The sequence below is a fragment of the Lontra canadensis genome, unplaced genomic scaffold (genome assembly GCF_010015895.1).
Source record: "Lontra canadensis isolate GAN:19392208 unplaced genomic scaffold, GSC_riverotter_1.0 scaffold6, whole genome shotgun sequence".
NCBI lineage: Eukaryota > Metazoa > Chordata > Mammalia > Carnivora > Mustelidae > Lontra > Lontra canadensis.
The window spans coordinates 587,294-609,720 of NW_022631000.1; the positions used below are offsets into that span (position 1 = coordinate 587,294).

A 22,427-nucleotide genomic window follows, 5' to 3' on the forward strand; every position below is an offset into this window, starting at 1 on the left:
AATATTTAAACTATTTAAACTAATTTAAACTATTTAAATACTGCCCTGTATATAATATTTAAACTAAAAAAAAATTTAAAAATAAATAAAAATAATATACTCAAAAAAATAAAATAAAATGTACCCATGTCATAAATAAAAAATAAAAATTAAAAAATAAGCAATTTGGCTATTGGGTATATACCTAAAAGAACAAGTAACAAATATTTACTATCTTTAAAAGGAGTAGCAGTGGGGCGCCTGGGTGACTCAGTTTGTTAAGCAGCCACCTTCAGCTCAGGCCACGATCTCAGGGCCCTGGGATCAAGCCCCAATTCAGGCTTGGTGCTCAGCAAGGAATCTGCTTTTCCCTCTATTTCTGCCCTTACCCTCTAGTTCATGCGTGTGCATTCTCTCTTTCTCTCAAATAAATAAAATATTTTTCTTTTTTTAAAAAAGTCTTCATTCTGTGTTCAGTTCTTTTTTTTTTAATAGATTTTATTTATTTATTTGACACAGAGAGAGAGAGAGAAATCACAAATAGGCAAACAGAGAGAGACGGGGAAGCAGGCTCCCGGATGAGCAGAGAGCCCGATGCAGGGTTCGATGCCAGGACCCTGAGATCACGACCTGAGCAGAAGGCAGAGGCTTAAACCACTGAGCCACCCAGGTGCCCCTCAAATAAAATCTTTAAAAGTTTTTTTTTAATTAAAATATAAAGTAAATAAAAGGATAACAGTATCACCAATAGTGGATTTACCTTTCTTTCTTTTCTGTTTTTTTTTTGTTTTTTTTTTTTTTAAGATTTTATTTATTTACTTGACAGACAGAGATCACAAGTAGTCAGAGGCAGGCAGAGAGAGGAGGAAGCAGGCTCCCCGCCAAGCAGAGAGCCCGACTCGGGGCTCGATCCCAGGACCCTGAGATCATGACCTGAGCCAAAGGCAGAGGCTTCAACCCACTGAGCCACCCAGGCGCCCCTGCCTTTCTTTCTAAAAGACAGTGGTGACTACTTTAAAAGTGTATTCTTACATTATAAAGTCATTATGGATTTTGATTTCAGGGAAATATGGCTACTTCACTGTTTTTTTTTTTCCATGAATAAATGACAGATGCAGTTATTTGTACATTTAAAAACTAAGTCCATATGGGAAATGTACCTTGACATTTTTACTCTTACTTCCCATCTCATACAAAAAATTAAATATGGATTGGCTGAAGATAATATATACAGAAAGGAAAACAATAAAGCTTTTAGCAGAAAATCTTGGGAACAACTTTATGACCTATGAGTGGGCAAAGATTTTTAAAAAGAAGACAAAAATTGGTAATCTTAAATGGAAAAAAATTAATAATTGTGAATATTAAAATTAAGTTAAACTTAATGTCTGCTTATCAAAAGTTACCAATGAGGGAGGTAAAAAGAAAAGCCACAGAGAAGGAGAATATATATCTTAATATATACCCCAAAGAACCCATACCAGAATACAGAAAGAATTCCTACAAATAAAAATGATCACTCAATATAAAAAAGAATGCATAAAAAAAATCAACATTTCTCATAAAAGATATTCAAATGGCTAACAAACATAGGAAAAGAGAACAATATCATTAGGCATCAGAGAAATGCAAAGCAGAACAACAATGTGGTATCAGTACACACACACACACACACACACACACACACACACACACAAATGGTTAAAATGGCAAAAGTAGAGACCAAGTAACTGGACCTCTCATACACTTGTGGTGGGTATGAAGTAGTACAGCCACAAATGCATTTGTCAATATCTACTAAAGCTGAACACATGCACACCCAGTGACCTGGCAACTCCTCGTCTAGATATAGAATTGTACATCTGCATTCACCAAAAGGCAGGGAAGAAAATGTTCATAGCAGACAGTGATAGCTAAGAACTGGTTATATGGCAGATGTACCTTAATTTCCTTACTGTTAGAAGTTTAGATTGTTTCCAATTTTTCAAACAGTGAATAATGTTGGAGTAAACATTTTCCTAACACAACTTCTTCTATTTTTTAAGTATTTCCTTAAGAATGATTCTTAATATATACTTCCAGATTGCTAGGCAGGTGAGCTATACCAACTAAGGGAGGCTTTAAAAAAAAAAAAAAAGAAGAAGTACCAATTTCACCATACCCATGACAATAGATTAAAAAAATTTTTTTTAAATCCAAAATTCAAGGAGGAATATATTTAGTTTTAAAAATTTGCATTTCTTTGATTATAAGCACTGTTGCCTCCTCTAATAATATCTTCCAGAATGGCAGGTTGGACAAAAGAGCACACAACTTTTTATTACTATCTATCAAGGGCCTTGATGGAAAATTTTATAGTATTCATGTAGACAAAATATCCACAGAATAACAACAATCTTCCCCATCAAATTTTTTTAGTGGGTTTCCCTTCTCTCTTATGAAACTTATGCTTTTAGGGTTTGAAGACTTATCTTCTGGAACACCACAAACTTCTGGACAGAAGAGAATGTCATTATTCTGCTTTTATTTCTTAATAAATACTTTTGAAAAGGTAGTGACTCAAGGGTTTGGCTTCTATTAAACTGACAGCTTCTTTCTTGATAGCTGGCAAAATTCCTCATACCAAGTATACTAATGTAAAAAGCAATGAGTCACAACAATACGTAAACTTCAATAAAACCAGATGTGTTGTCAAGCATCACAGGTGAGATATACACAGCATAACATGAAATTTCTTTCAAAGCTTTGTAGAAAAATGAACTTTCACCACTTAGGAAATGTCAAAGCTTTTTAATATTTCCTATAAAGGCCCCAAAATAAGAATTCTTGGATACGACTGCAGAAATTAAGTTTTATCCAGTTGAATGCTGCTGAAAAATAAGACAGTTGTCAATTCCTCACTGACCTGCCTCAAAACAGTAGAAGAAACATTTTAAAGTGGTGACATCATTTACAGAGACAAAACTTCAGTATTTATTTTCTCTTCTAGGTCATAAACCAGCTGGACTATTCCAGGACACAAAGATTCACTAAAGTCTTTTGAATTGTATTTGACTTCTGTACTTTGCAATGCAACAAACCACCTCATATGATACTTTCTCATTAGGACAAATCCAAGTTTAAGTTCCAATCAATCCTTCTCATGAAAAACCATCCACAGTTAACCAATGTATTTTCATGATGAACAGATAAGATGCCTTTAGCCTTCTTGACCACATGTTTTCAGAGGCTAGGACTTTATCTTACACAAAACTCTGTGGCTTTTACATATATCATTCAAGATACCTACAATCATTATGTATCACTTCTTCAATTCCTGACTAAGGAAAACTATTCTAAATGAAAAATGTTAATGATGATGATAGTATTATAATACCTTTAAGTCTTTCAAATGAAACTGTACTTACTGCTTTAAAATGACATAAAATAAGTATTTTTTACAAAGACAACTTAAAAAAAAAAACAGGAAGAAACTCAAAGAACAAGAAATATTCTACTTTTACTAAGATCATGGACCCCTGAAGCACAGCAATAGATTTCATAGAGTCTACAAATAACCTAAGTGGTAAAAGTTAATGAAAGAGCCACTGGGGAGAAAAAGATTATCAAGATATCCCATGCACAGCCAGAAAATACCAGATTAAAAAACAAGTCCATTGGTAGATCAGAGTACTGACTTCAGAGAAGGAACTTAAGAGCACAGATATCTTCAACAGCACAATTTTGGAAAGAAAACACTTCAGGGGGAGAAGTAGGTTAAGAGTAATAGAGAAAGGGGCTCTCTGGTGGCTCAGTCAGTTAAATGTCTGCCTTTGGCTCAGGTCATGATTCCAGGGTTCTAGGATGGAGTCCTGCATCAGACTCCCTGTTCAGTGGGGAGCCTGCCTCTCCCCCTTCTTGTGCGCACTCTCTGTCAAATAAATAAATAAAATCTTCGGGGGAAAAAAAAAAAAGAGAGGACTACTTTGGAAACTGTACTGTAAAGGGGAGAACAAAGCAAGAGGGGGAAATTTAGAGTCCTGCAAGAACCGCTCCCAAAAGTTATATAACTCCTCCCCCATTACAACCTCTTCTCCAAAAAAGAAAATATCTATGACACTAACAGAGTGCTTTCATGAACCTACCACAAACTATAAAGTAAACCACTGCAAACCACTACCTCTATCCCCACAAATATCTAGACAATCTTTATCTACTTAAAAAATATATAGTATAAAGGGGACCCTGGGTGGCTCAGTCATTTAGGTGTCTGACTCTTGATCTCAGCTCCGTTCTTGATCTCAAGGTTGTGAGTTCATGCCCTGCACTGGACTCCATGCTGGGCGTGGAGCCTATTTAAAAAAAAAAAAAAAAGGGTGGGGGCGGGGGCGCGGTTGGGTGGTTCAATTGGTTAAGCATCTGACTCTTGATTTCAGGTCATGATCTCAGGATCATGGGATGGATCCCTGTGTCAGGCTCTGAGCTAAGCAGGGAGTCTGCCTGGGATTCTCTCTCCTTCTGCACTCCCCACTAGCTCTTCTGCTCTCACTCTCTAAAATAAATACATAAATCTTTATTTATAATATATAAAACTTATATATACTATACTATATAACATATATAAGTTGTAGAGAGTATATATTACACATTATATATATAGTATGAAACAAACAAAATATATATATATATATATAATAAAACAAAAAATGAGAATTAACAACAATTCAGTTTATGGAAACTCCCTTCCTCTAAAAAACAATAATACAGCAGAAGGAAACTGAAACACTCCAGACTTAATTAAATGTCCTCAAGCAATTGGGGATATAAAACCCCAAAAACAGAAACTCAAAAACTAAAAATAGAAATGGACACTATCCAGAAAGAACTAAGAATTGATCTCACAAAATGTAAAAAAAAAAAAAAAAAAAAAAAAAAGACAATTATGTAAAAAATGAAGACCACATTACAAGGTGCACAAGGAATAATGGATTCTAATGAAACATAATGAATGTTGAAAAAAAGAAAAATAAGAAAAATGAACCAAATAGAATAAAAAGGAAATAAAAAACTAAAAGCACTGGTGAGAATGTGGTTGAAATGTTAAGGAAGATCCAAGTTTCTCACACTTAAAAATGTATCTAAAAAAGATACACAAGAGAATGGAACAGAAATAATATTAAAAGTATCATCTCACAAAACTTTCCAGAAATAAAAGATCTGGTTCTATGTATTGAAAGAGCTTACTGGATACCAGTGAAAACCAACCCAAAATGACCAACTTCAACACATATCCTATAACACTATTCGGACTTTAAAGGTAAATAAGCTAAAAATAAATAAATAACCTGGCAATAATGGAAGATTATTTAAAAACAAAAAGAAACTCAAAAAAGAATAGGTCAATCAAGGACATATTTATATATAATCAAGCTGTCCCTCAAGTCTCCATATAATAAAGATCTTAGAATAAGCAGTTTTAAGAATGCAAGATAGTCTACATCACAAGTCATGCTTCAGGAATCAACCTATTCCAAGATGAACTTCATCCACTCATAATATGACTGGGAAAACTTGCGCAAAAAGACAGAGTGTGAACATTCAAATATTTTTAAATACAGACCTAGGAAAGTTAGAGATGGGTTGAAGAATAAGATGTTGTATGATGTAGGCTACATGTTATGAATTTATGTTCTAAAAGAGTAAAAACAGGGAGAGAAGGAAAGTAAAACACTTCATTGAAAGTTATATAATAGGTAGGATCATATAATCATCTCCACAGAAGCTAAAGAAGCTTTCTGACATAATCCAATTCTTTCCTAAAAAAAAAAAAACACTCAAGAAAATGGAAATAAAGGGATACTTCCTGTTACATATCCCCCAAAATTAATTTATTGAAATCCTTCCCACTCCAGGCCATGTGAACATATTTAGAGATAGGGCCTTTATGGAGGTAATTAAGGTTAAATGAGGTCATAAAGGTAAGGTCCTAATCCGACAGGATTAGTGTCCTTGTACAAACAGACCAGAGAAATCACTCCCCATTCTTTCTCTGCCATGTGTGGACATAGAAACACAGTAGCTGTCTGTAAATCCAGGAAGAGAATTCTCCACAGGAATTGAATCTGACACAATGATTTCAGACTTCCAGACTCTAAAGCAGTGAGAAAATAAATATGTTGTTTAAGCTATCCAGTATATGGTACGGCAGCCTGAGCTAATATTTCCATTAAGATCAGGAACAAGGGGCGCCTGGGTGGCTCAGCAGGTTAAGGCCTCTGCCTTCGGCTCAGGTCATGATCCCAGGGTCCTGGGATCGAGCCCCACATTGGGCTCTCTGCTCAGCAGGAAGCCTGCTTCCTCCTCTCTCTCTCTCTGACTGCCTCTCTGCCTGCTTGTGATCGCTGTCAAATAAATAAATAAATAAAATCTTAAAAAAAAAAAAAAGATCAGTAACAAGAACCATCTCCACTACAAATTAACATAACAATGACTGATAACATTAGCCAATGTAATTAGATAAATCATTCATAGGCACAAGAATTGGAAAAGAAGTAAAACTATATCTATTTGCAGATGTGATTGTGTACTAGAAATTCCTAGAAAGTGAATGATAAAACTGAATTAAAAAAAAACAAACAGTAAAGTAGGATATAAAATCATCATATAGAAATCAATAGTCTTGGGGTGCCTGGGTGGCTCAGTGGGTTAAGCCTCTGTCTTCAGCTCAGGTCATGATCTCAGGGTCCTGGGATCGAGCCCTGCATTGGGCTCTCTGCTCAGCAGGGAGCCTGCTTCCCCAGCCACCCCCTACCCCGCCGTACTTATGATCTCTCTGTCAAATAAATAAATAAAATCTTAAAAAAAAAAAAGGAAGAAATCAATAGTCTTCATATAATCAGTAACCAGTAAGAGGATACAATGGCAAAACAAAGCCAAAACATTTCCACTTACAACAGCAACAGAGAAGATATTTAGGAATAACTTTAACAAAAAAAAAAAAGTGTGAGAAAGTTCAAAACACTCTTGAAAACAACAAAATTAGATTTCAACAAATAGAAAGAAAACAGCTCTTGTTCTTGAACAGGATGACTCAACATACCAAAAGACAACTTATGAACAATCACAATGAACAATCACAATTAAAAAATTAACAAACATTTTTATGAAGTTGGACAGGCTGATATCTAAACTTCATATGGATCAATAAACAGGTGAGAATAGCCAAGAATACACTAAAAATGAACCATCTTAAAGAGAGAGACACATTAAAACACATTATAAAGCCTCTATCATTTAAATTGTGATGTTTTGGTTATGTAAATATTGATCAGTGGAATACAACAAAAACCACAGAAATCAAGTATGTACAGAACTTCAGTGTATGATAAAGTCAGTATTTTAAATCAATGAGGCAAAGGTAGACCTTTAAATGAACAGTGTTAGGACAAGTGACTAGTCATCTGGAAAAGATACAATTAGATCTACATTTTGTATCATATAAAAGAATATCCCCAAATGGACCAAGAATCTAAATATAAAAAAAGAAAGAAAGAAAGAAAGAAAGAAAGAAAGAAACCACATACATGCACTAGAAGAAAATATAGGTAAATTTATATTTAACTGGGATGTAACGAGAGGCTTTCCAATTAGGATTCAGAATCCAGAAGCAAAAGAGTAATAAATTTGCTATACTGGAAAAAACCTTCATGGCAACAAAACTGTATAAACAAGTTCCACTGGGGCTCCTAGGTGGCTCAGTCAGTTGGGTGCCTGCCTTTGGCTCAGGGCATGATCCGGGAGTCACAGGGTTTGCGATCAAGCCCCACATTGGGCTCCCTGCTCAGTGGGGTGTCTGCTTCTCCCTCTGCCCCTCACCCTGCTCGTGCTCCCTCTCTTCTATCTCAAATAAATAAAATTTTAAAATAAGATAGTAACAGAATTCCTAGTCCCAAAGGAAAAAAAAAGACCAAAAAAACCTGATAGAAAAATGACCAAATGACACAAAAAGTTATTCTAAAAAAATGAACCTTTGACATACAAAAAAATATGTTCAGCATCACCCATACTAAAAGAAATGCAAATCACAAGTATACTGAGATACCATTTCCCACCTATCAACTGGCAAAACTTAACAAAGCATGATGATGCACATGCTGGCAAGGCTGTGGGGAAACAGGCATTTTTACGCATTGCTAAATGGAAATCCAAGCTGGCACAACCCTTGTAGAGGGGACTCCGGTAATATCTAACAAAGCTATATATGCATTTATCGTTTGAACCAATAGCTGCATTTCAGGAATTTATTCTGAAGATACACCTCCAAGAAGACAAAAATACATTTGCATGAAGTTACTTGTTCCAGCACTGTACTGGAAGCATCTGTACACAGAAGAGTGGTTAAACAAACTGCAGTACCTCCACACTACGGAGTTCTCTGCAGCTGAAAAAAGAATTAAGGGCTATGTCTATGCACTGTTGTTGGAATGATTTCCTTGTTAGAGGGGGAAAAGCAAAGTAAAAAAGAATATCAATAGCATATTAGATTTGAACTTCGGAACGTCTCTAACAAATCAGATCTTAAAAAAATAATTATAGGGGTGCCTGGGTGGCTCAGTCTGTTAAATGTCTGCCTTTGACTCAGGTCATGATCTCAGGGTCCTGGGATTGAGCCCAGCTTCAGGCTCCTTGTTCAGCAAGGAGCCTGCTTCTCTCTCTCCCTCTGCCTGCCTCTCTACCTACTTGCCATCGCTCTCTGTCAAATAAATAAATAAAATCTTCAAAGAAAAATAATTGTAACATTAACACACCAAGAACAATCATTCCTGCTACCACTGAATGCCCGATTCCTCTTAAAATTCTCTGGATTATCTTAACATGTCTTCCTGCAGCTTGAATCAAGACCAAACAAGGTCCACGCATTATTTTTGGAAGATATAGCTCTTAAAGTACAATTCCCTCTACTTCTCCCCTTTCTCTTTTTAAAACGCTATTTACAGAGTCTTTAAGGTTGATAAAATGTGTTTTTCTAGCTCCTTTATTTCCTGTAAACTAACTGCTAAGGGCTTGATGGGACTGTGGCTCGCCTTTTCTCACTGCTGTTAACAAGACTGCTTAGGTGGTACTGTTTACTCCCTACTGCATCACATGTTTACTACAGTTGCCCTCTGTTAGTGTTACAGTGGTTTCTAGATCCTTAGGCAATCTGAGTCCCTAAAAGCTTATCTGAGACCATATGTTCATAGCAATATACACATGGTAATCAAGCTAACAGATTAATTAAGAGTTGACTGAGAGACAACTGAAGTTATCAATCAGCATCAGAGAAGCTGGCCAGGAATTTGGCCTCTCATAGGTAAGAGGCCAAAAAGTAGAGAAGAGAGGAAGAATTTGACTTGGTATGGAGAAGAGGCTGGCTGACAATGAACACCATGCTTATAGAATAGACACTGGGTTCCAATTATAGTTCTAAAAGATATTTTATACACTTGTACCAATGTTTCCAAATTAACTCACAGGGTATTCAAGATTTATTTTATGACGTTAGTTCACTCAGTCTTAGACATTTTTCCATCTTTAAGCCTAAGGGACTGACTAAGCCAGATTCTCAACATGACTACAAAGCAGATTCTCCCAGGGAAACCTTTAAAATCCAAATCCGGAGGTGTGGGTCCCACCTAATCAATTCTGTTTCAACTGCTCTAGGATGGGGATATAGTATTAATTAAAATATAGTGTTATTTAAAATCTTACAAGGTGACTCTTATATGCAGCCATAATTGAGAACCACTGATCTTAGCTAAGAATAACATCAGCAGCAGCTAGCACTAGTAAGCTCGTATTATGTGTTACTGACTGTTCTAAGAACTTTACATGTTACTAGTTCATTCCCTATCTTACAAGTGAAAAAGACAGGTCCGGTAACTTGTCCAAAACCATATAGAAGCTAACAGCAGAGCGAGGATTTGATACCAGGCTCTCTGGATCCAAAACCTATGCTCTTAATCACCATGATATTCTGTCTCCTATGCGTGAATTATACTTATATTCTGTAACTGCAAATAAAATGATTAGAAAAAAACAAAAAAATGAGATACTTAACATCCTCCTTAGAAACAGTAGAGTGGCATCCTGTAGCGAAAGTACCAACAAGCTTATCTGGAGAGTAAATAAACAGATAAGAATCTTCTCTTCCCAAAAGATTCAAATTTGAGATCTCCACACATAATCCACATAAATAGTTTCCCACATATCATTCTATATAGTCTAGTTATTTAATGTAAGTATCAAAAATTGCTTCAGTTTTAAAACTCAGGACAGTAATGTATTACATGTACATTTACAAGAAAATTTCCTACCTATTTCAGTTCTGCTAACTCCAATGCCATTAAAAATTCTCAAGTAATTAAAGTGACAAGAGTCTGAATCTTCAATGTCAAAATCACCAAATTTGATGCGCACTCTCTCCCCCATCTTTACACGGATCTCCCATTCGCAAACGGTGCTGTTGGGATAGGTCTGTGGATAGTTTATGGACGTGAGGGTTCCACTTTCAGGGCCTAGTACAGTATGTCCACATCCATCACCTTAAAAAAAATTAAAAGAATAAATTATAATTACATCTTTAACATTAGAAATAATCAGGATATTTTTGGTGAGAATTTTAAAATATGTATGACAGCTGTTTTAGCCCTCCAACACTTTCCTTACACACGATAAAAGGGATGGCAGACTTCTTAGTGTATCTGCTCACAGGAACCAAAAGCAGCCAGATAAGGTCAAAATAATCAATGATTATCCTTATGAGTTCAAAGAGCTTTCTAATTTCAATAAACAGAAGAAAATACAGCTTAGCAACAACTTTATATACATAATAAATCTAATCTTTAAAAGAATATCAAGTCGTAATAATTGTTCAAAGTAAATGTAAACTATAAATAAAAATATGCGATCAGCTTCATCCATTCATCACAAACCCTTCTAAAATCTGTGAGAAGTAGAATAATATCTGAAAACACTTTACACGAAATGCAGATTACTGAGCATATTATAGTATTTCAAGGCATTCGGTCTTGAAGGCATTAAGCTATTTTTAATAAAATTTAATTTTATATTCTATTGAAATTTGACTTTTTAGTAGTCCCTCTCCAAAAACCTCACTTTTTCCCTACAGAATGAATGGTGAGAAAAAAATAACAGTTTAATGACTTAGTAAAGATTAGGAAAAATAACCTTCATATCTTGGTAGCAACATTATCTGTTCCAGAATTCCTTCACTGTGGGAACTCAGGGAACTTAATATAGTATTATCTGCATCCTCCTTTTATCATAAAATTCGTTGTTTGAGCACCTAGAAGAGGCATGGAATGTTGAGAAGTTTCAGCTGCTGCTCCAACTGTACCATGTAGCATTCCTTAACAATGGGATTCAAATGAATCTCTTTCTAAAAGGAAGATGAAGACATTGTACTAAAATGATAGTATTTTTTTTCCTTCAAAATAGCCATTTATAATCACCTTTGGAATAGTTCAGTACTTAGCACAAAAAACCTCTATCAAAAAGTGGCAGTGCTGAGTTTTTAAAGTCAATATGGATACAGGCAACTGTAAAAGGATTTTTCTACTATAGTATTATTATTATTATTAAGAATAATGCAGTGCTGATACCATTTACTAGAACAGATTAATGAAAGCTTTAAAAGCCTGCAAATAATAAGTTAATATAGTATTTAGCAAGTAGTTGCAAAATAGTTATTAACTAGATGTATAAGGAACTGAATATGAACCAATGAAAAAGTAATCTCAAACCAGTCTCAAAATTCACTTCAATAAAGGAAAAACTATTTATCTACTTTATGATGACAACACTTCATATCTTTTCCTGGTCAAGAAATTTTATTCTCAAATCTCTACTAGTATTGTTGGCCCACTTTTAAAGGTCAATCCTAGAAATCTGGTTTCCTAAACAAACATCTATAAGGTTCAGCTTTTGAGCAACACTGAACTTTAGCTATCTCCACATCCACTTTCATACTATACACAAAAACTAGGCTCAGCCGCTCAATAATATATAAAGGCACCATGAAATAAACATGTGAATTTTTGTGATACACCCACTCATCTTCTGCAAATATAGAACTTAAACATTATACAACTCAGAAGAAAAAAAATTCAAATTTTCCCCAAAACTATGATGCAAATACCTTGAATACCTCTACTGAATATCATCTAAATTAGAAAAACAGGGACATAAAAACCTTCACTATGAAAATAAACTGTAATATAAATAACTTTTGAATAATATTAAAATTTTTCCTTAAAGAAAAAAACTATCCCCTAAGACAAAGTTTCTAACATTATGAAACTAGTCTGAAACGTTCTCTCACTATTGAAAAGATGAAACTGCTTTCTAGAGTGTTTAAATCTTTGAAAAGTAGCCACTGAACAAATAACTCAAAATATAAATGTATTTTCTTTAGTCAATAGAAACTAAAGCAGCTTTTTAAGTGGCTGGAAGTGCAATAGATTTTAGGAAGCCAAAAATTTCCTATTAACAGCTGAATTCATGACTTCGTAATGGCAGACTGTCCCATCTAATGTATTCCCCACAGACTATTTAACTTAAGGCTGCCATTTTAAAATGATTTTTACAAAAAGAGTACAAGCAGTGTTAGAAGTAATTTTTAGATGTCATTATGCTCGTATTTACGTTTCACGGTCATTAAACACACAAAGTGTTTCTTGCCCTTTCCTCCATAAAGTATAATTTCCACAAGTTAACAAAATAAATACTGACTGCTGAAAAACAGGACTTTTGCATGCATGCTGATGAAGAAAACAATTAAAATGGAGCTGTCTTTTTTCAGTATCTTGTGAGGGGGAGGGCATGAACAGTCCACAAGTAACGTGCCAAGAATGTTCTAAAATATGTGATGGAGCTCAGAGCTTCCTCCCCTAGCAAAAAAGATGATATGCACCAGAAACCAAAGTTAAAAGAAAGTCTCAAATCTACTACGACAATGAACAACTTTGAATGTTTCATACTTCCAAGACTATTCAAGAAGTTTAACCTGAGACAAGACAAATAGATTAGCTGGCCTGGATAAACACCTACCCCTATGGAGAATATGTTTAAAATATCCCAGTTTGAAAGGGGAGGCTGGGCTTATACATTATCACTAGGCCAGCAGTTTTCAAATGTTTTTCTCAGCTATTCCAAAGTCAGAAATACATTTTACATTGTGATCCTATACATTCCCGCATGTATGATCCCAACCCACTGAAGGGTCCCCACCAGCACTCTGGAAAACCCTATACTAGGCATCCTAAGGTCGTAATGTTGAATTCTCTAAGAAGACCTTGTGCTCAGTTTTACCCTTAAGTTAGAAAATGTGCTTCCGGGGCGCCTGGATGGCTCAGTGGGTTAAAGCCTCTGCTTTCGGCTCAGGTCAGATCCCAGGGTCCTGGGATAGGGCCCTGCATCGGGCTCTCTGCTCAGCAGGGATCCTGCTTTCCTTCCTCTCTCTCTACCTGCCTCTCTGCCTACTTGTGATCTCTGTCAAATAAAATAAAATTTAAAAAAAATTAAAAAAAAGAAAAAAAAGAAAATGTGCTTCCAGTTTTTCAATTCTTAAAAGCAAATCCTATTCTGTACCAATACTTAAAATGGCAAAGTATTTAAAAGTAAAAGTAAAATCTGGAAAAAAGTCTTTATCAGTTAATCACCTAACACACTTAGACAGTGATGCTCAAATGGGGGAGATGTGGAGGCTCCCACAGGAGCAATTTTACCTCCCACTTGGCAATGTCTGGAGATACTGTGGGTTGGTTGTCACAACTGAGGGGCTGAGCTGGCACCTGGTGGGTGGAAGCCAGGAATGCTGCTAAACATCCTACACTGTGCACAGGACAGCCCCCCAGAATAAAGAACGGCCGATGTTAAACGTCAACAGAACTGAAGTTGGGAAGGCTGACCCAGAGCAAAGTCCAGGACGCCTCAGACAGAAGATCTGAGTGAGTTCTTAGCCGAGCTTCCTCTGGCCCAAAGGATGACGCTATTCTGTCCACTGCAGGTACAACCCAAGGACTACTTTCCTCCTACAGTCAGCAGTTATACTAAAGAGTCCCAATTTTTAAAACAAGTAAATGGAAGTTGAAGAAAAGAAAATGTCATTTTTATTAGTCTACATCCCTTGAGTAATTTTTTTTCTAGGTCAACCACCCTTAAAAGTAGGGTTCGAAAAGGGTGCTAACAGGGTCAGGAATAAGTCTCCACATTTTCTGCTTAGTTTTGTATGCTGGAAAAACCAATGACTGGTGACCAGGGAACACCACCTACTGTTATTCATTTTCACATGGCAGAACTGACAAAGACAGCATAATTACGATGGGAAAAATAACTTTCAAAATGGTTATCTGAGTACCAATCCATGTGCCCTCACCAGTAACTCCAACATCACCAAATCTTTCTCCTTCTCCACCTCCATCAACACCACCATCACTGTCAGCTTCTCCTCCTCCTCCCCCTCTAGATGGTCTCCACCACAGTATAACTGACCATAAAGGACAGAAGGTGGAGAAGAAACACTGGAATTTGATCTTACTGCTCCTTTGTTTGGCTGCTGATTATCTAGGGGATTACTCATAGAACATGTGTTCACTTCCCCCGAAGAGGTTAAGGTCAGATGTGTTAAGCCAGATACAAATTTTGGTATCTTTCCAGGAAAAAAAAAAATTTTTTTTAAACTACTTATCCCTAGAGAAAACAGAACATTAAACATTTAAATAACAATGAATTAATACAACAAAGAACATATTCTTATTTTAAACTGCTCTAAACTTCAGATCAACTGTTTGCTGTTTTTTTAATAAATACATGCTCATGACACTGATTCCTGTGACACTGCAGCCACCCCCATATTTTAGTCACATTACTAATACATAATAAAATTTATCTTAATGATTGACTTGTATTAATATAAATACTGCTTGACTTCTAAAAATACTTTAACAGTACCAAACACAAATGCAGAAACTTGCATAAATATGCCACAAATATAGAGTAACATAACTTTTATTACAATCATTATAAACTAAGAACTAAGAACATTTTTTTTTCCAGTGAGCTTTCAAGGTTTTTCATCATTGTCAACAGGTGAGTCTAACTGTATTTCCTCTAAATAAGTGTCATTTCTGTCACATCTTATAATGTATCTGTGAGATCTTATAATAACCGAAAAAAGAGGCATTTAGAATAGACAAGTACTCCAAGGATTAACTTGCAAGAATTAATTAATATATCCTATTTCATCTGGCTACAATGAAGATTTTTAATGCAGTAGTTAGCACTGAGAATTTTTGGACCAAGGTACTATTATCAGTCCCATAAGGTTTTTTAAAGTTGCATCACTACAAATCTCAAATAATTCAAAGTACTACTTTAATTTTGCTCATTTTTAAAAAATACTCCATAAGATGGATATGCTCTGAAAGCCTAAAGAAGGTCACTGTGGCAATTTTTAGAAAAAGAAATAGTTCCCAGCTTCATTCTTTTTTAAGCTCAAACTATTCTCTGCATGTATGGTAATTTACAAAATTGAATTACATGAAGGAATGTGAGATGTATGAATCCTCTTTAACCCCCACCAAACACAGTCCCTACTTAGAACATAGTGGTTAAGCAAGTGAGCTCTGGAGTCACAGAATGAATTTAAATGCCCCATTTAATCCACCATTCACTGTGACCTTCAGGAAGTTATTTATCTCTTCTAAACCCCAGCTTTGTAAAATGGGGATACTAATAACTCAGACACATAGGGTAAAAATTAAATGAGGTATTATATAAAAACACCTAGTACTGAGTGCCTAGCCTGTAATAACATGCTCAATAAACTCTCTTTGTTTGAGGATACTACTACAGTCCTAAAAGACCAGAAAGGCTTTTGCCCATCATCTGTAGATACTGGACATCTGGCTACAAACTAAAGTAATGGAACAATGGTCCAGTGGAAATTAACATTAGCTTTAAGGTCTCAAGTGCACGGTCTTGTGAAAAGTACAAATCTATGAGAAAGTAATTCTCACTCATCTTCTCCCTGATGACCTCTACTTTCAGTAACTCTCTCAGAAGCATAACCTGGAGTTTATTTTTTGTCATTGTTAGAAACACTTCTATCCACCTGTGAAAACTCAAAAACTTTAAAAAGTCTCAATCTGCCGGTCAGTCTCCTGAACTTTCAAGGGTCTTACACCCACATACTTTCTGTGAATTTGACTTCTTTCTTTTCTCCCCATCTGCTAATCTTATCCTGGCCTCATGTCTTTCCCTACCCAGACTGGACCTCACGTCCAGTATTAAGTACCTCTTCCTGACACCTTTACTTCCTCACCACCGTGTCCTTCCTAAGTTTCTGCCTGTCAAGCCCTCAACCCTGGATCATATGATTTCTCTTGGCCAAGGAGCTGAGCACTACTGAGGGAAAAAAAAAAAAAAAATCACAAAGTCCAAGGGAGACAGGTGTCATTGGACTGGAACATGGGTTTCAGTCTCAGATGGGCACGCAAAGCCACTCAGTATTCTCTTTCAGTGGTTCTCAGATTTTGCCAACATTAGAATCACCTAAGGGCTAATTAAAGGTTCTCAGGTCCCCCTCTCTATCTCGACAGATTCTAATATACAGGTCAGAAAAATTATCTTACACTTGGAGATTGGTTAAAAAAAAAAAAAAAAGTGAGCAGCACATCTTTTAAATGTCACAGAAGCCAGAAGCTGCCCAAGGATTATAGAGCAAAGTACTTAGTTGGACTTGCTATTTATCGCTGCTTAAGGGTCCCAGTTTTAGTTACATGATAACATTTAGCTTGTTGTCTGGTAGAAAGGCAGTTCACTTTTGTACAGTTGAAAAGATAATCCCAAAGGTTACTGTTTATGACCCTATTGGCCCAACAACCAGCTTCAGCCATCTAATCTAACAATTATATCCTAAGATGACAGACTCCTAGTTTCTCAAATATTCTCTGGACAGGATTTAACATCTTACTGGTTCCCTCATTAATGAATGAATTGGATAAAATCTTTGATATATGGTCATTTTACATTTGCAAGGCAGGTATAATTTTGCCTCTTTTGCAAATTATAACCAGTAAAATAGCTCTACAGTGCAGCCTCGGTTTTACACTTTAACAAATCACAAATATTAACAACAGCAACAAAATACCACAAAATCTCTTTACACCAGTGTCCCCTAATAGCTACCATCTTCTTGCTCACTTTTCCTTTCTTTTATAGAGAAATTTCTTCTCCATAACTGACATTTTACTTTGCCTCCTATTCTAAGTCTGAATGCACTGCTACGGGTTGGATCCCTTCCAAAGAGATATGTTTAAGTCCTAATTTCTGGTACCAGTGAATATAATCTTAATTGGAAACAATGTTTTAGCAGATGTCATCAAGTTAAAATGAGGTTATACTGGATTAAGGTGGACCCTAATCCAAGGACTGCTGTCCTTATAAAAAGAGGACAGTCTGGACACAGACACAGGAAGGACACTACGTTAAAGAGGCAGAGGTGGGAATGATGCAAAGGAACTCTGAAGATCAAAACTGCCAAAAGTTAGGAAAAGGCAAGGAAAGATCGTCCCCCGCAGCATCTTCAGACAGAGAGTATGGCCCTGCTGATACCCCAATTACAGAATTCCAGCTTCCAGAACTATAAAACAGTGAAGTTCTATCATTTTAAGCACCTAAATTTGTGGTAATTTGTTAGGACAGCCCTAGGAACACAGACCTACCTCACCAATAAAACTATTTACTATAGCAGCCAGTTTCCAAGCCGCCAAAAGTCCAAGGATACTTTTGCATCCTTATCATTTATGACCTTTCTATATTATCTGGCTTTGCTGACCCTTCCTTCCCTCCCACCATCCTTCCTTCCTTTTTATCTTCTCTCCCTCCTTCTTAAAATTCTTCTTCCCTGGCTCAGTTCTTTCTTTATTTTTTTACTTATGTTAGTCACCATACAGTATGTCACTAGTTTTTGATGTAGCGTTCCAAGATTCATTGTTTGCGTATAACACCCAATGCTCCATGCAGTACGTGTCCTCCTTAATACCCATCATCGGGCCAACCCATCCCCTCACCCTCCTCCCCTCTAAAACCCTGTTTGTTTCCTAGAGTCCATAGTCTCTCATGGTTCAGCCCCCCCCCTTCATTTTTCCCTTCCTTCTCCTAATGTCCTCCATGCTATTCCTTATGTTCCACAAACAAGTCAAACCATAATTGACTTTCTCTGTTTGACTTATTTCACTTAACATAATCTCCTCCAGTCCCATCCATGTTGATGCAAAAGTTGGGTAGTCATCCTTTCTGATGGCTGAGTAGTATTCCATTGCATATACGGACCATATCTTTATCCATCTGTCTGCTGAAGGGCATCTCAGCTCTTTCCACAGTTTGGCTATTGTGGACATTGCTATGAACACTGGGGTGCATATGGCCCTTCTTTTCACTACATCTTATCTTTGGGGTAAATACCCAGTAGTGCAATTGCTGGGGCATAGGGTAGCTTTATTTTTAATTTTTTTGAGGAACCTCCACACTGTTTTCCAAAGTGGCTGTACCAACTTACATTCCCACCAACAGTGTAAGAGGGTTACCCATTCTTCACAACCTCTCCAACATTTGTTGTTTCTTGCCTTGTCAATTGTTGCCATTCTAAGTGGTGTAATATGGTATTTCAGTGTGCTTTTGATTTGAATTTCCCTGATGGCTAATGATGATCAACTTTTTCCGAGTGTCTGTTAGCCACTTGTATGTCTTCTTTTAAGAAATGTCTGTTCATGTCTTTTGCCCATTTCTTGACTGGCTTATTTGTTTTTTTGAGTGCTAAGTTTAAGAAGTTCTTTATAGATCTTGGATATCAGCCCTTTTTCTGCAGTATCATCTGCAAATATCTTCTCCCATTCCGTGGGTTGCCTCTTCATTTTGCTGACTGTTTCCTTTGCTGTTCAGAAGCTTTTGATCTTGATGAAGTCCCAAAAGTTCATTTTCGCTTTTGTTTCCCTTGTCTTTGGAGACATATCTTGGAAAGAAGTTGCTGTGGCCATTGTCAAAGAGGTTACTGCCTATGTTCTCCTCTAGGATTTTGATGGATTCCTGTCTCACACTGAGGACTTTCAACCATTTTGAGTTTATCTTTGTGTATGGTGTAAGAGAATGGTCAAGTTTCATTCTTCTGTATATAGGCGTCCAATTTTCCCAGCACCATTTATTGAAGAGACTATATTTTAACCATTGGATATTTTTTCCTGCTTTGTTGAAGATTAGTTGACTATAGAATTGAGGGTCCATATCTGGGCTCTCTATTCTGTTCCATTGATCTATGTGTCTGTTTTTGTGCCAGTACCATGCTATGCTGGTGATCATAGCTTTGTAATATAGCTTGAAATCAGGCAATGGGATGGCCCCAGCTTTTTCTTTTTCAACATTTCCTTGTCAATTTGGGGGGGGGTCTTTCTGATTTTTAGGATTTTCTGTTCCAGCACTTTGGAAAATGCCATTGGTATTTTGACAGGTATGACACTGAAAGTGTAGATTGCTCTGGGCAGCATAGATATTTTAACAATGTTTATTCTTCTGATCTATGAACATGGAATGTTTTTTCATCTTTTCGTGTCTTCAATTTCTTTCATGAATGTTCTGTAGTCCCTAGAGTATAGATGCTTTACCTCTTTGGTTAGGTTTATTCCAAGGTATCTTATGGTTTTTGGTGCTACTGTAAATGGAATCAATTCTCTAATTTCTTTTTTGATAGTTACATTGTTAGTGTATAAGAAAGCAACTGATTTCTGTGCATTGATTTTGTATCCTGCCACATTACCAAACTGCTGTATGAGTTCTAGTAATATGGGGTGGACTCCTTTGGGTTTTCCACATAAAGTATCATGTCATCTGTGAAGAGAGAGTTTAACGTCTTCTTCGCCAATCTGAATACCTTTTATTTCTTACTGCTGTCTGATTGCTGTTGCTAGGACTTCTAGTACTGTGTTGAATAATAGTGGCGAGAGTAGGCATACTTGTCAAGTTCCTGATCTTTAGGGAAAAGCTCTCAGCTTTTCACCATTGAGAATGTTATTTGCTGTGGGTTTTTCAGATGGATTTTATGAAATCGAGGCATATTCCCTCTATCCCTATACTCTGAAGAGTTTTAATCAGGAAAGGAAGTATTTTGTCAAATTTTTTTTTCTGCATTGAGAGGGCCATATGGTTCTTCTCTCTCCTATTATGTGTTCTATCACACTGACTGATTTGCATTGCAGGGATGAATCCCAGTTGGTCGCGGTAGATAATCCCTTTACTGAACTGTTGGAGCCTATTAGCTAGGATCTTGTTGAGAATTTTGGCATCCATATTCATCAAGGACATTGGTCTGAAATTCTCCTTTTTGATGGGGTCTTTGCCTGGTTTGGGATCAAGGTAATGCTGGCCTCACAGAATGAGTCTGGAAGTTTTCCTTCTATTTTTTGAAACAGCTTCAAGAGAATAGGTAGAAAAAATTTTTTCTTTAAATGTTCAGTGGAATTCCTCAGGGAATCCATCAGGTACTGGACTCTTGTTTTTTGGGAAGTTTTTGATCACTGCTTCAATCTCGTTACTAGTTATTGGTCTATTCAGGTTATCAATTTCTTCTTGTTTCAGTCTTGGTAGTTTATACGTTTCCAGGAATGCATCCATTTCTTCCAGGTTGTTTAATTTACTGGCATATAGTTGTTGATAATAATTTCTGATAATTGTTCTATTTCCTTGGTATTAGTCGTGATCTCTCCCATTTCATTCATTATTTTATTAATTTGGGTCCTTTCTCTTTTCGTTTGGTAAGTCTGACCAGTGGTTTATCAATCTTATTCTTTCAAAGAACCGCCTCTAGTTTCATTGATGTGTTCTACTGTATTTCTGGTTTCTAATTCATTGATATCTGCTCTTATTTCCCTTCTCATGGGTGTGTTAGGCTTAATTTGTTGTTGATTCTCCAGTTCTTGAAGATGTAAAGATAGCATATTCTGGATTTTTCCATTTTTTTGAGTGAGGCTTGGATGGCTATGTATTTCCCCCTTAGAACCACCTTTGCTGTATCCCATAGGTTTTGGACCAATGTGTTTTTATTCTCATTGGTTTCTGTTTAAGTTCTTCTTTGACTTCCTGGTTGACCCAAACATCCTTGAGAAGGATGGTCTTTAGTTTCCAAGTTTTGAATTTTTAAAAAAGATTTTATTTATTTATTTATTCTACAATAAATAGCGAGATAGCGCAAGTAGGCAGAGTGGCAAGAAGAGGAAAAGGGAGAAGCAGGCTCTCCGCTGAACAGGAAGCCCAATGTGGGGCTCGATCCCAGGACCTTGGGAACATGACCTGAGGTGAAGGTAGCTGCTTAACCAACTGAGCCACCCAGATGCCTCCCACCCCCCAGGGTTGGAATTTCTTCCAAACTCTTTCTTGTGACTGAGTTCCAGTTTCAATGCACTGCGGCCTGAGAATATGCAGAGAATAATCTCAATCTTTTGGTATTGGTTGAGACCTGATTTGTGACCCAGTATGTGGTCTATTCTGGAGAAAGTTCCACATGTGCTCAAGAAGAATGAGCATTCTGTTGTTTTAGGGTAGAATGTTCTGTATCTATCTATGAGCTCCACCTGGTCCAGTGTGTCAAAGCTCTTGTTTCTTTGTTGATTTTCTGCTTAGATGATCTAATGCTGAGAGTGGAGTGTTGAGGTCTCCTACGATTAATGTATTATTATCAATAAGTCCCTTTATTTTGGTTAACAGTTGGCTTATGTAGTTGGCTGCTCCCATGTTGGAGGCATAGACATGAACAATCCTTAGATCTTCTTGATGGACAGAGCCTTTAAAAATAATATAGTGCCCTTCTGTATCTCTAACTACAGTCTTTAGCTCAAAATCTAATTTGTCTGATATGAGAATTGCTACCCCAGGTTTCTTTTGAGGTCTGTTGGCATGAAAGTTGATTCTCTAACCCTTCACTTTTAGTCTGGATTTATCTTTATGTTCAAAATGAGTCTCATATAGACAGTATATGGATGGGTCCTATCTTTTTGTCCAATCTGCAACCCTGTGCCCGTTTTATGGTAGCATTTAAGCCATTCAGGTTGAGAGTGATTATTGAATGATATGATATTATCGTCATGTTGCCTGTGAAGCCCTTGTTTCTATAGATGGTCTCTTTAAATTTCTACTCTCTATCACTCTTGGCATCTTTCTGTTTTTATAGAACCCTCCTTCATATTTCTTGCAGGGCCAGCTTAGTCACAAATTCTTTCAGTTTCTGCCAGTCATGGAAGCGCTTTCTCTCTCCATCCATGAACATGGACAGCCTTGCTGGATAAAGTATTCTTGGCTGCATGTTCTTCTCATTTAGTACCCTGAATATGTCCTGCCAGCCCTTTCTGGCTTGCCAGTCT

At 36.6% G+C, this 22,427-nt stretch overlaps 1 protein-coding gene across 1 annotated transcript in view; it reads right to left on the reverse strand.

Annotated features, from left to right (window-relative positions):
* The window catches only part of DCBLD2 (discoidin, CUB and LCCL domain containing 2), a 90,832-nt gene that overhangs the window by 58,019 nt on the left and 10,386 nt on the right, over positions 1–22,427 (reverse strand). The window contains exon 2 of the mRNA XM_032852012.1: positions 10,314–10,541. Coding sequence (XP_032707903.1) covers positions 10,314–10,541 — 228 coding nt within the window. The remainder of the gene's footprint in view (positions 1–10,313; positions 10,542–22,427) is intronic.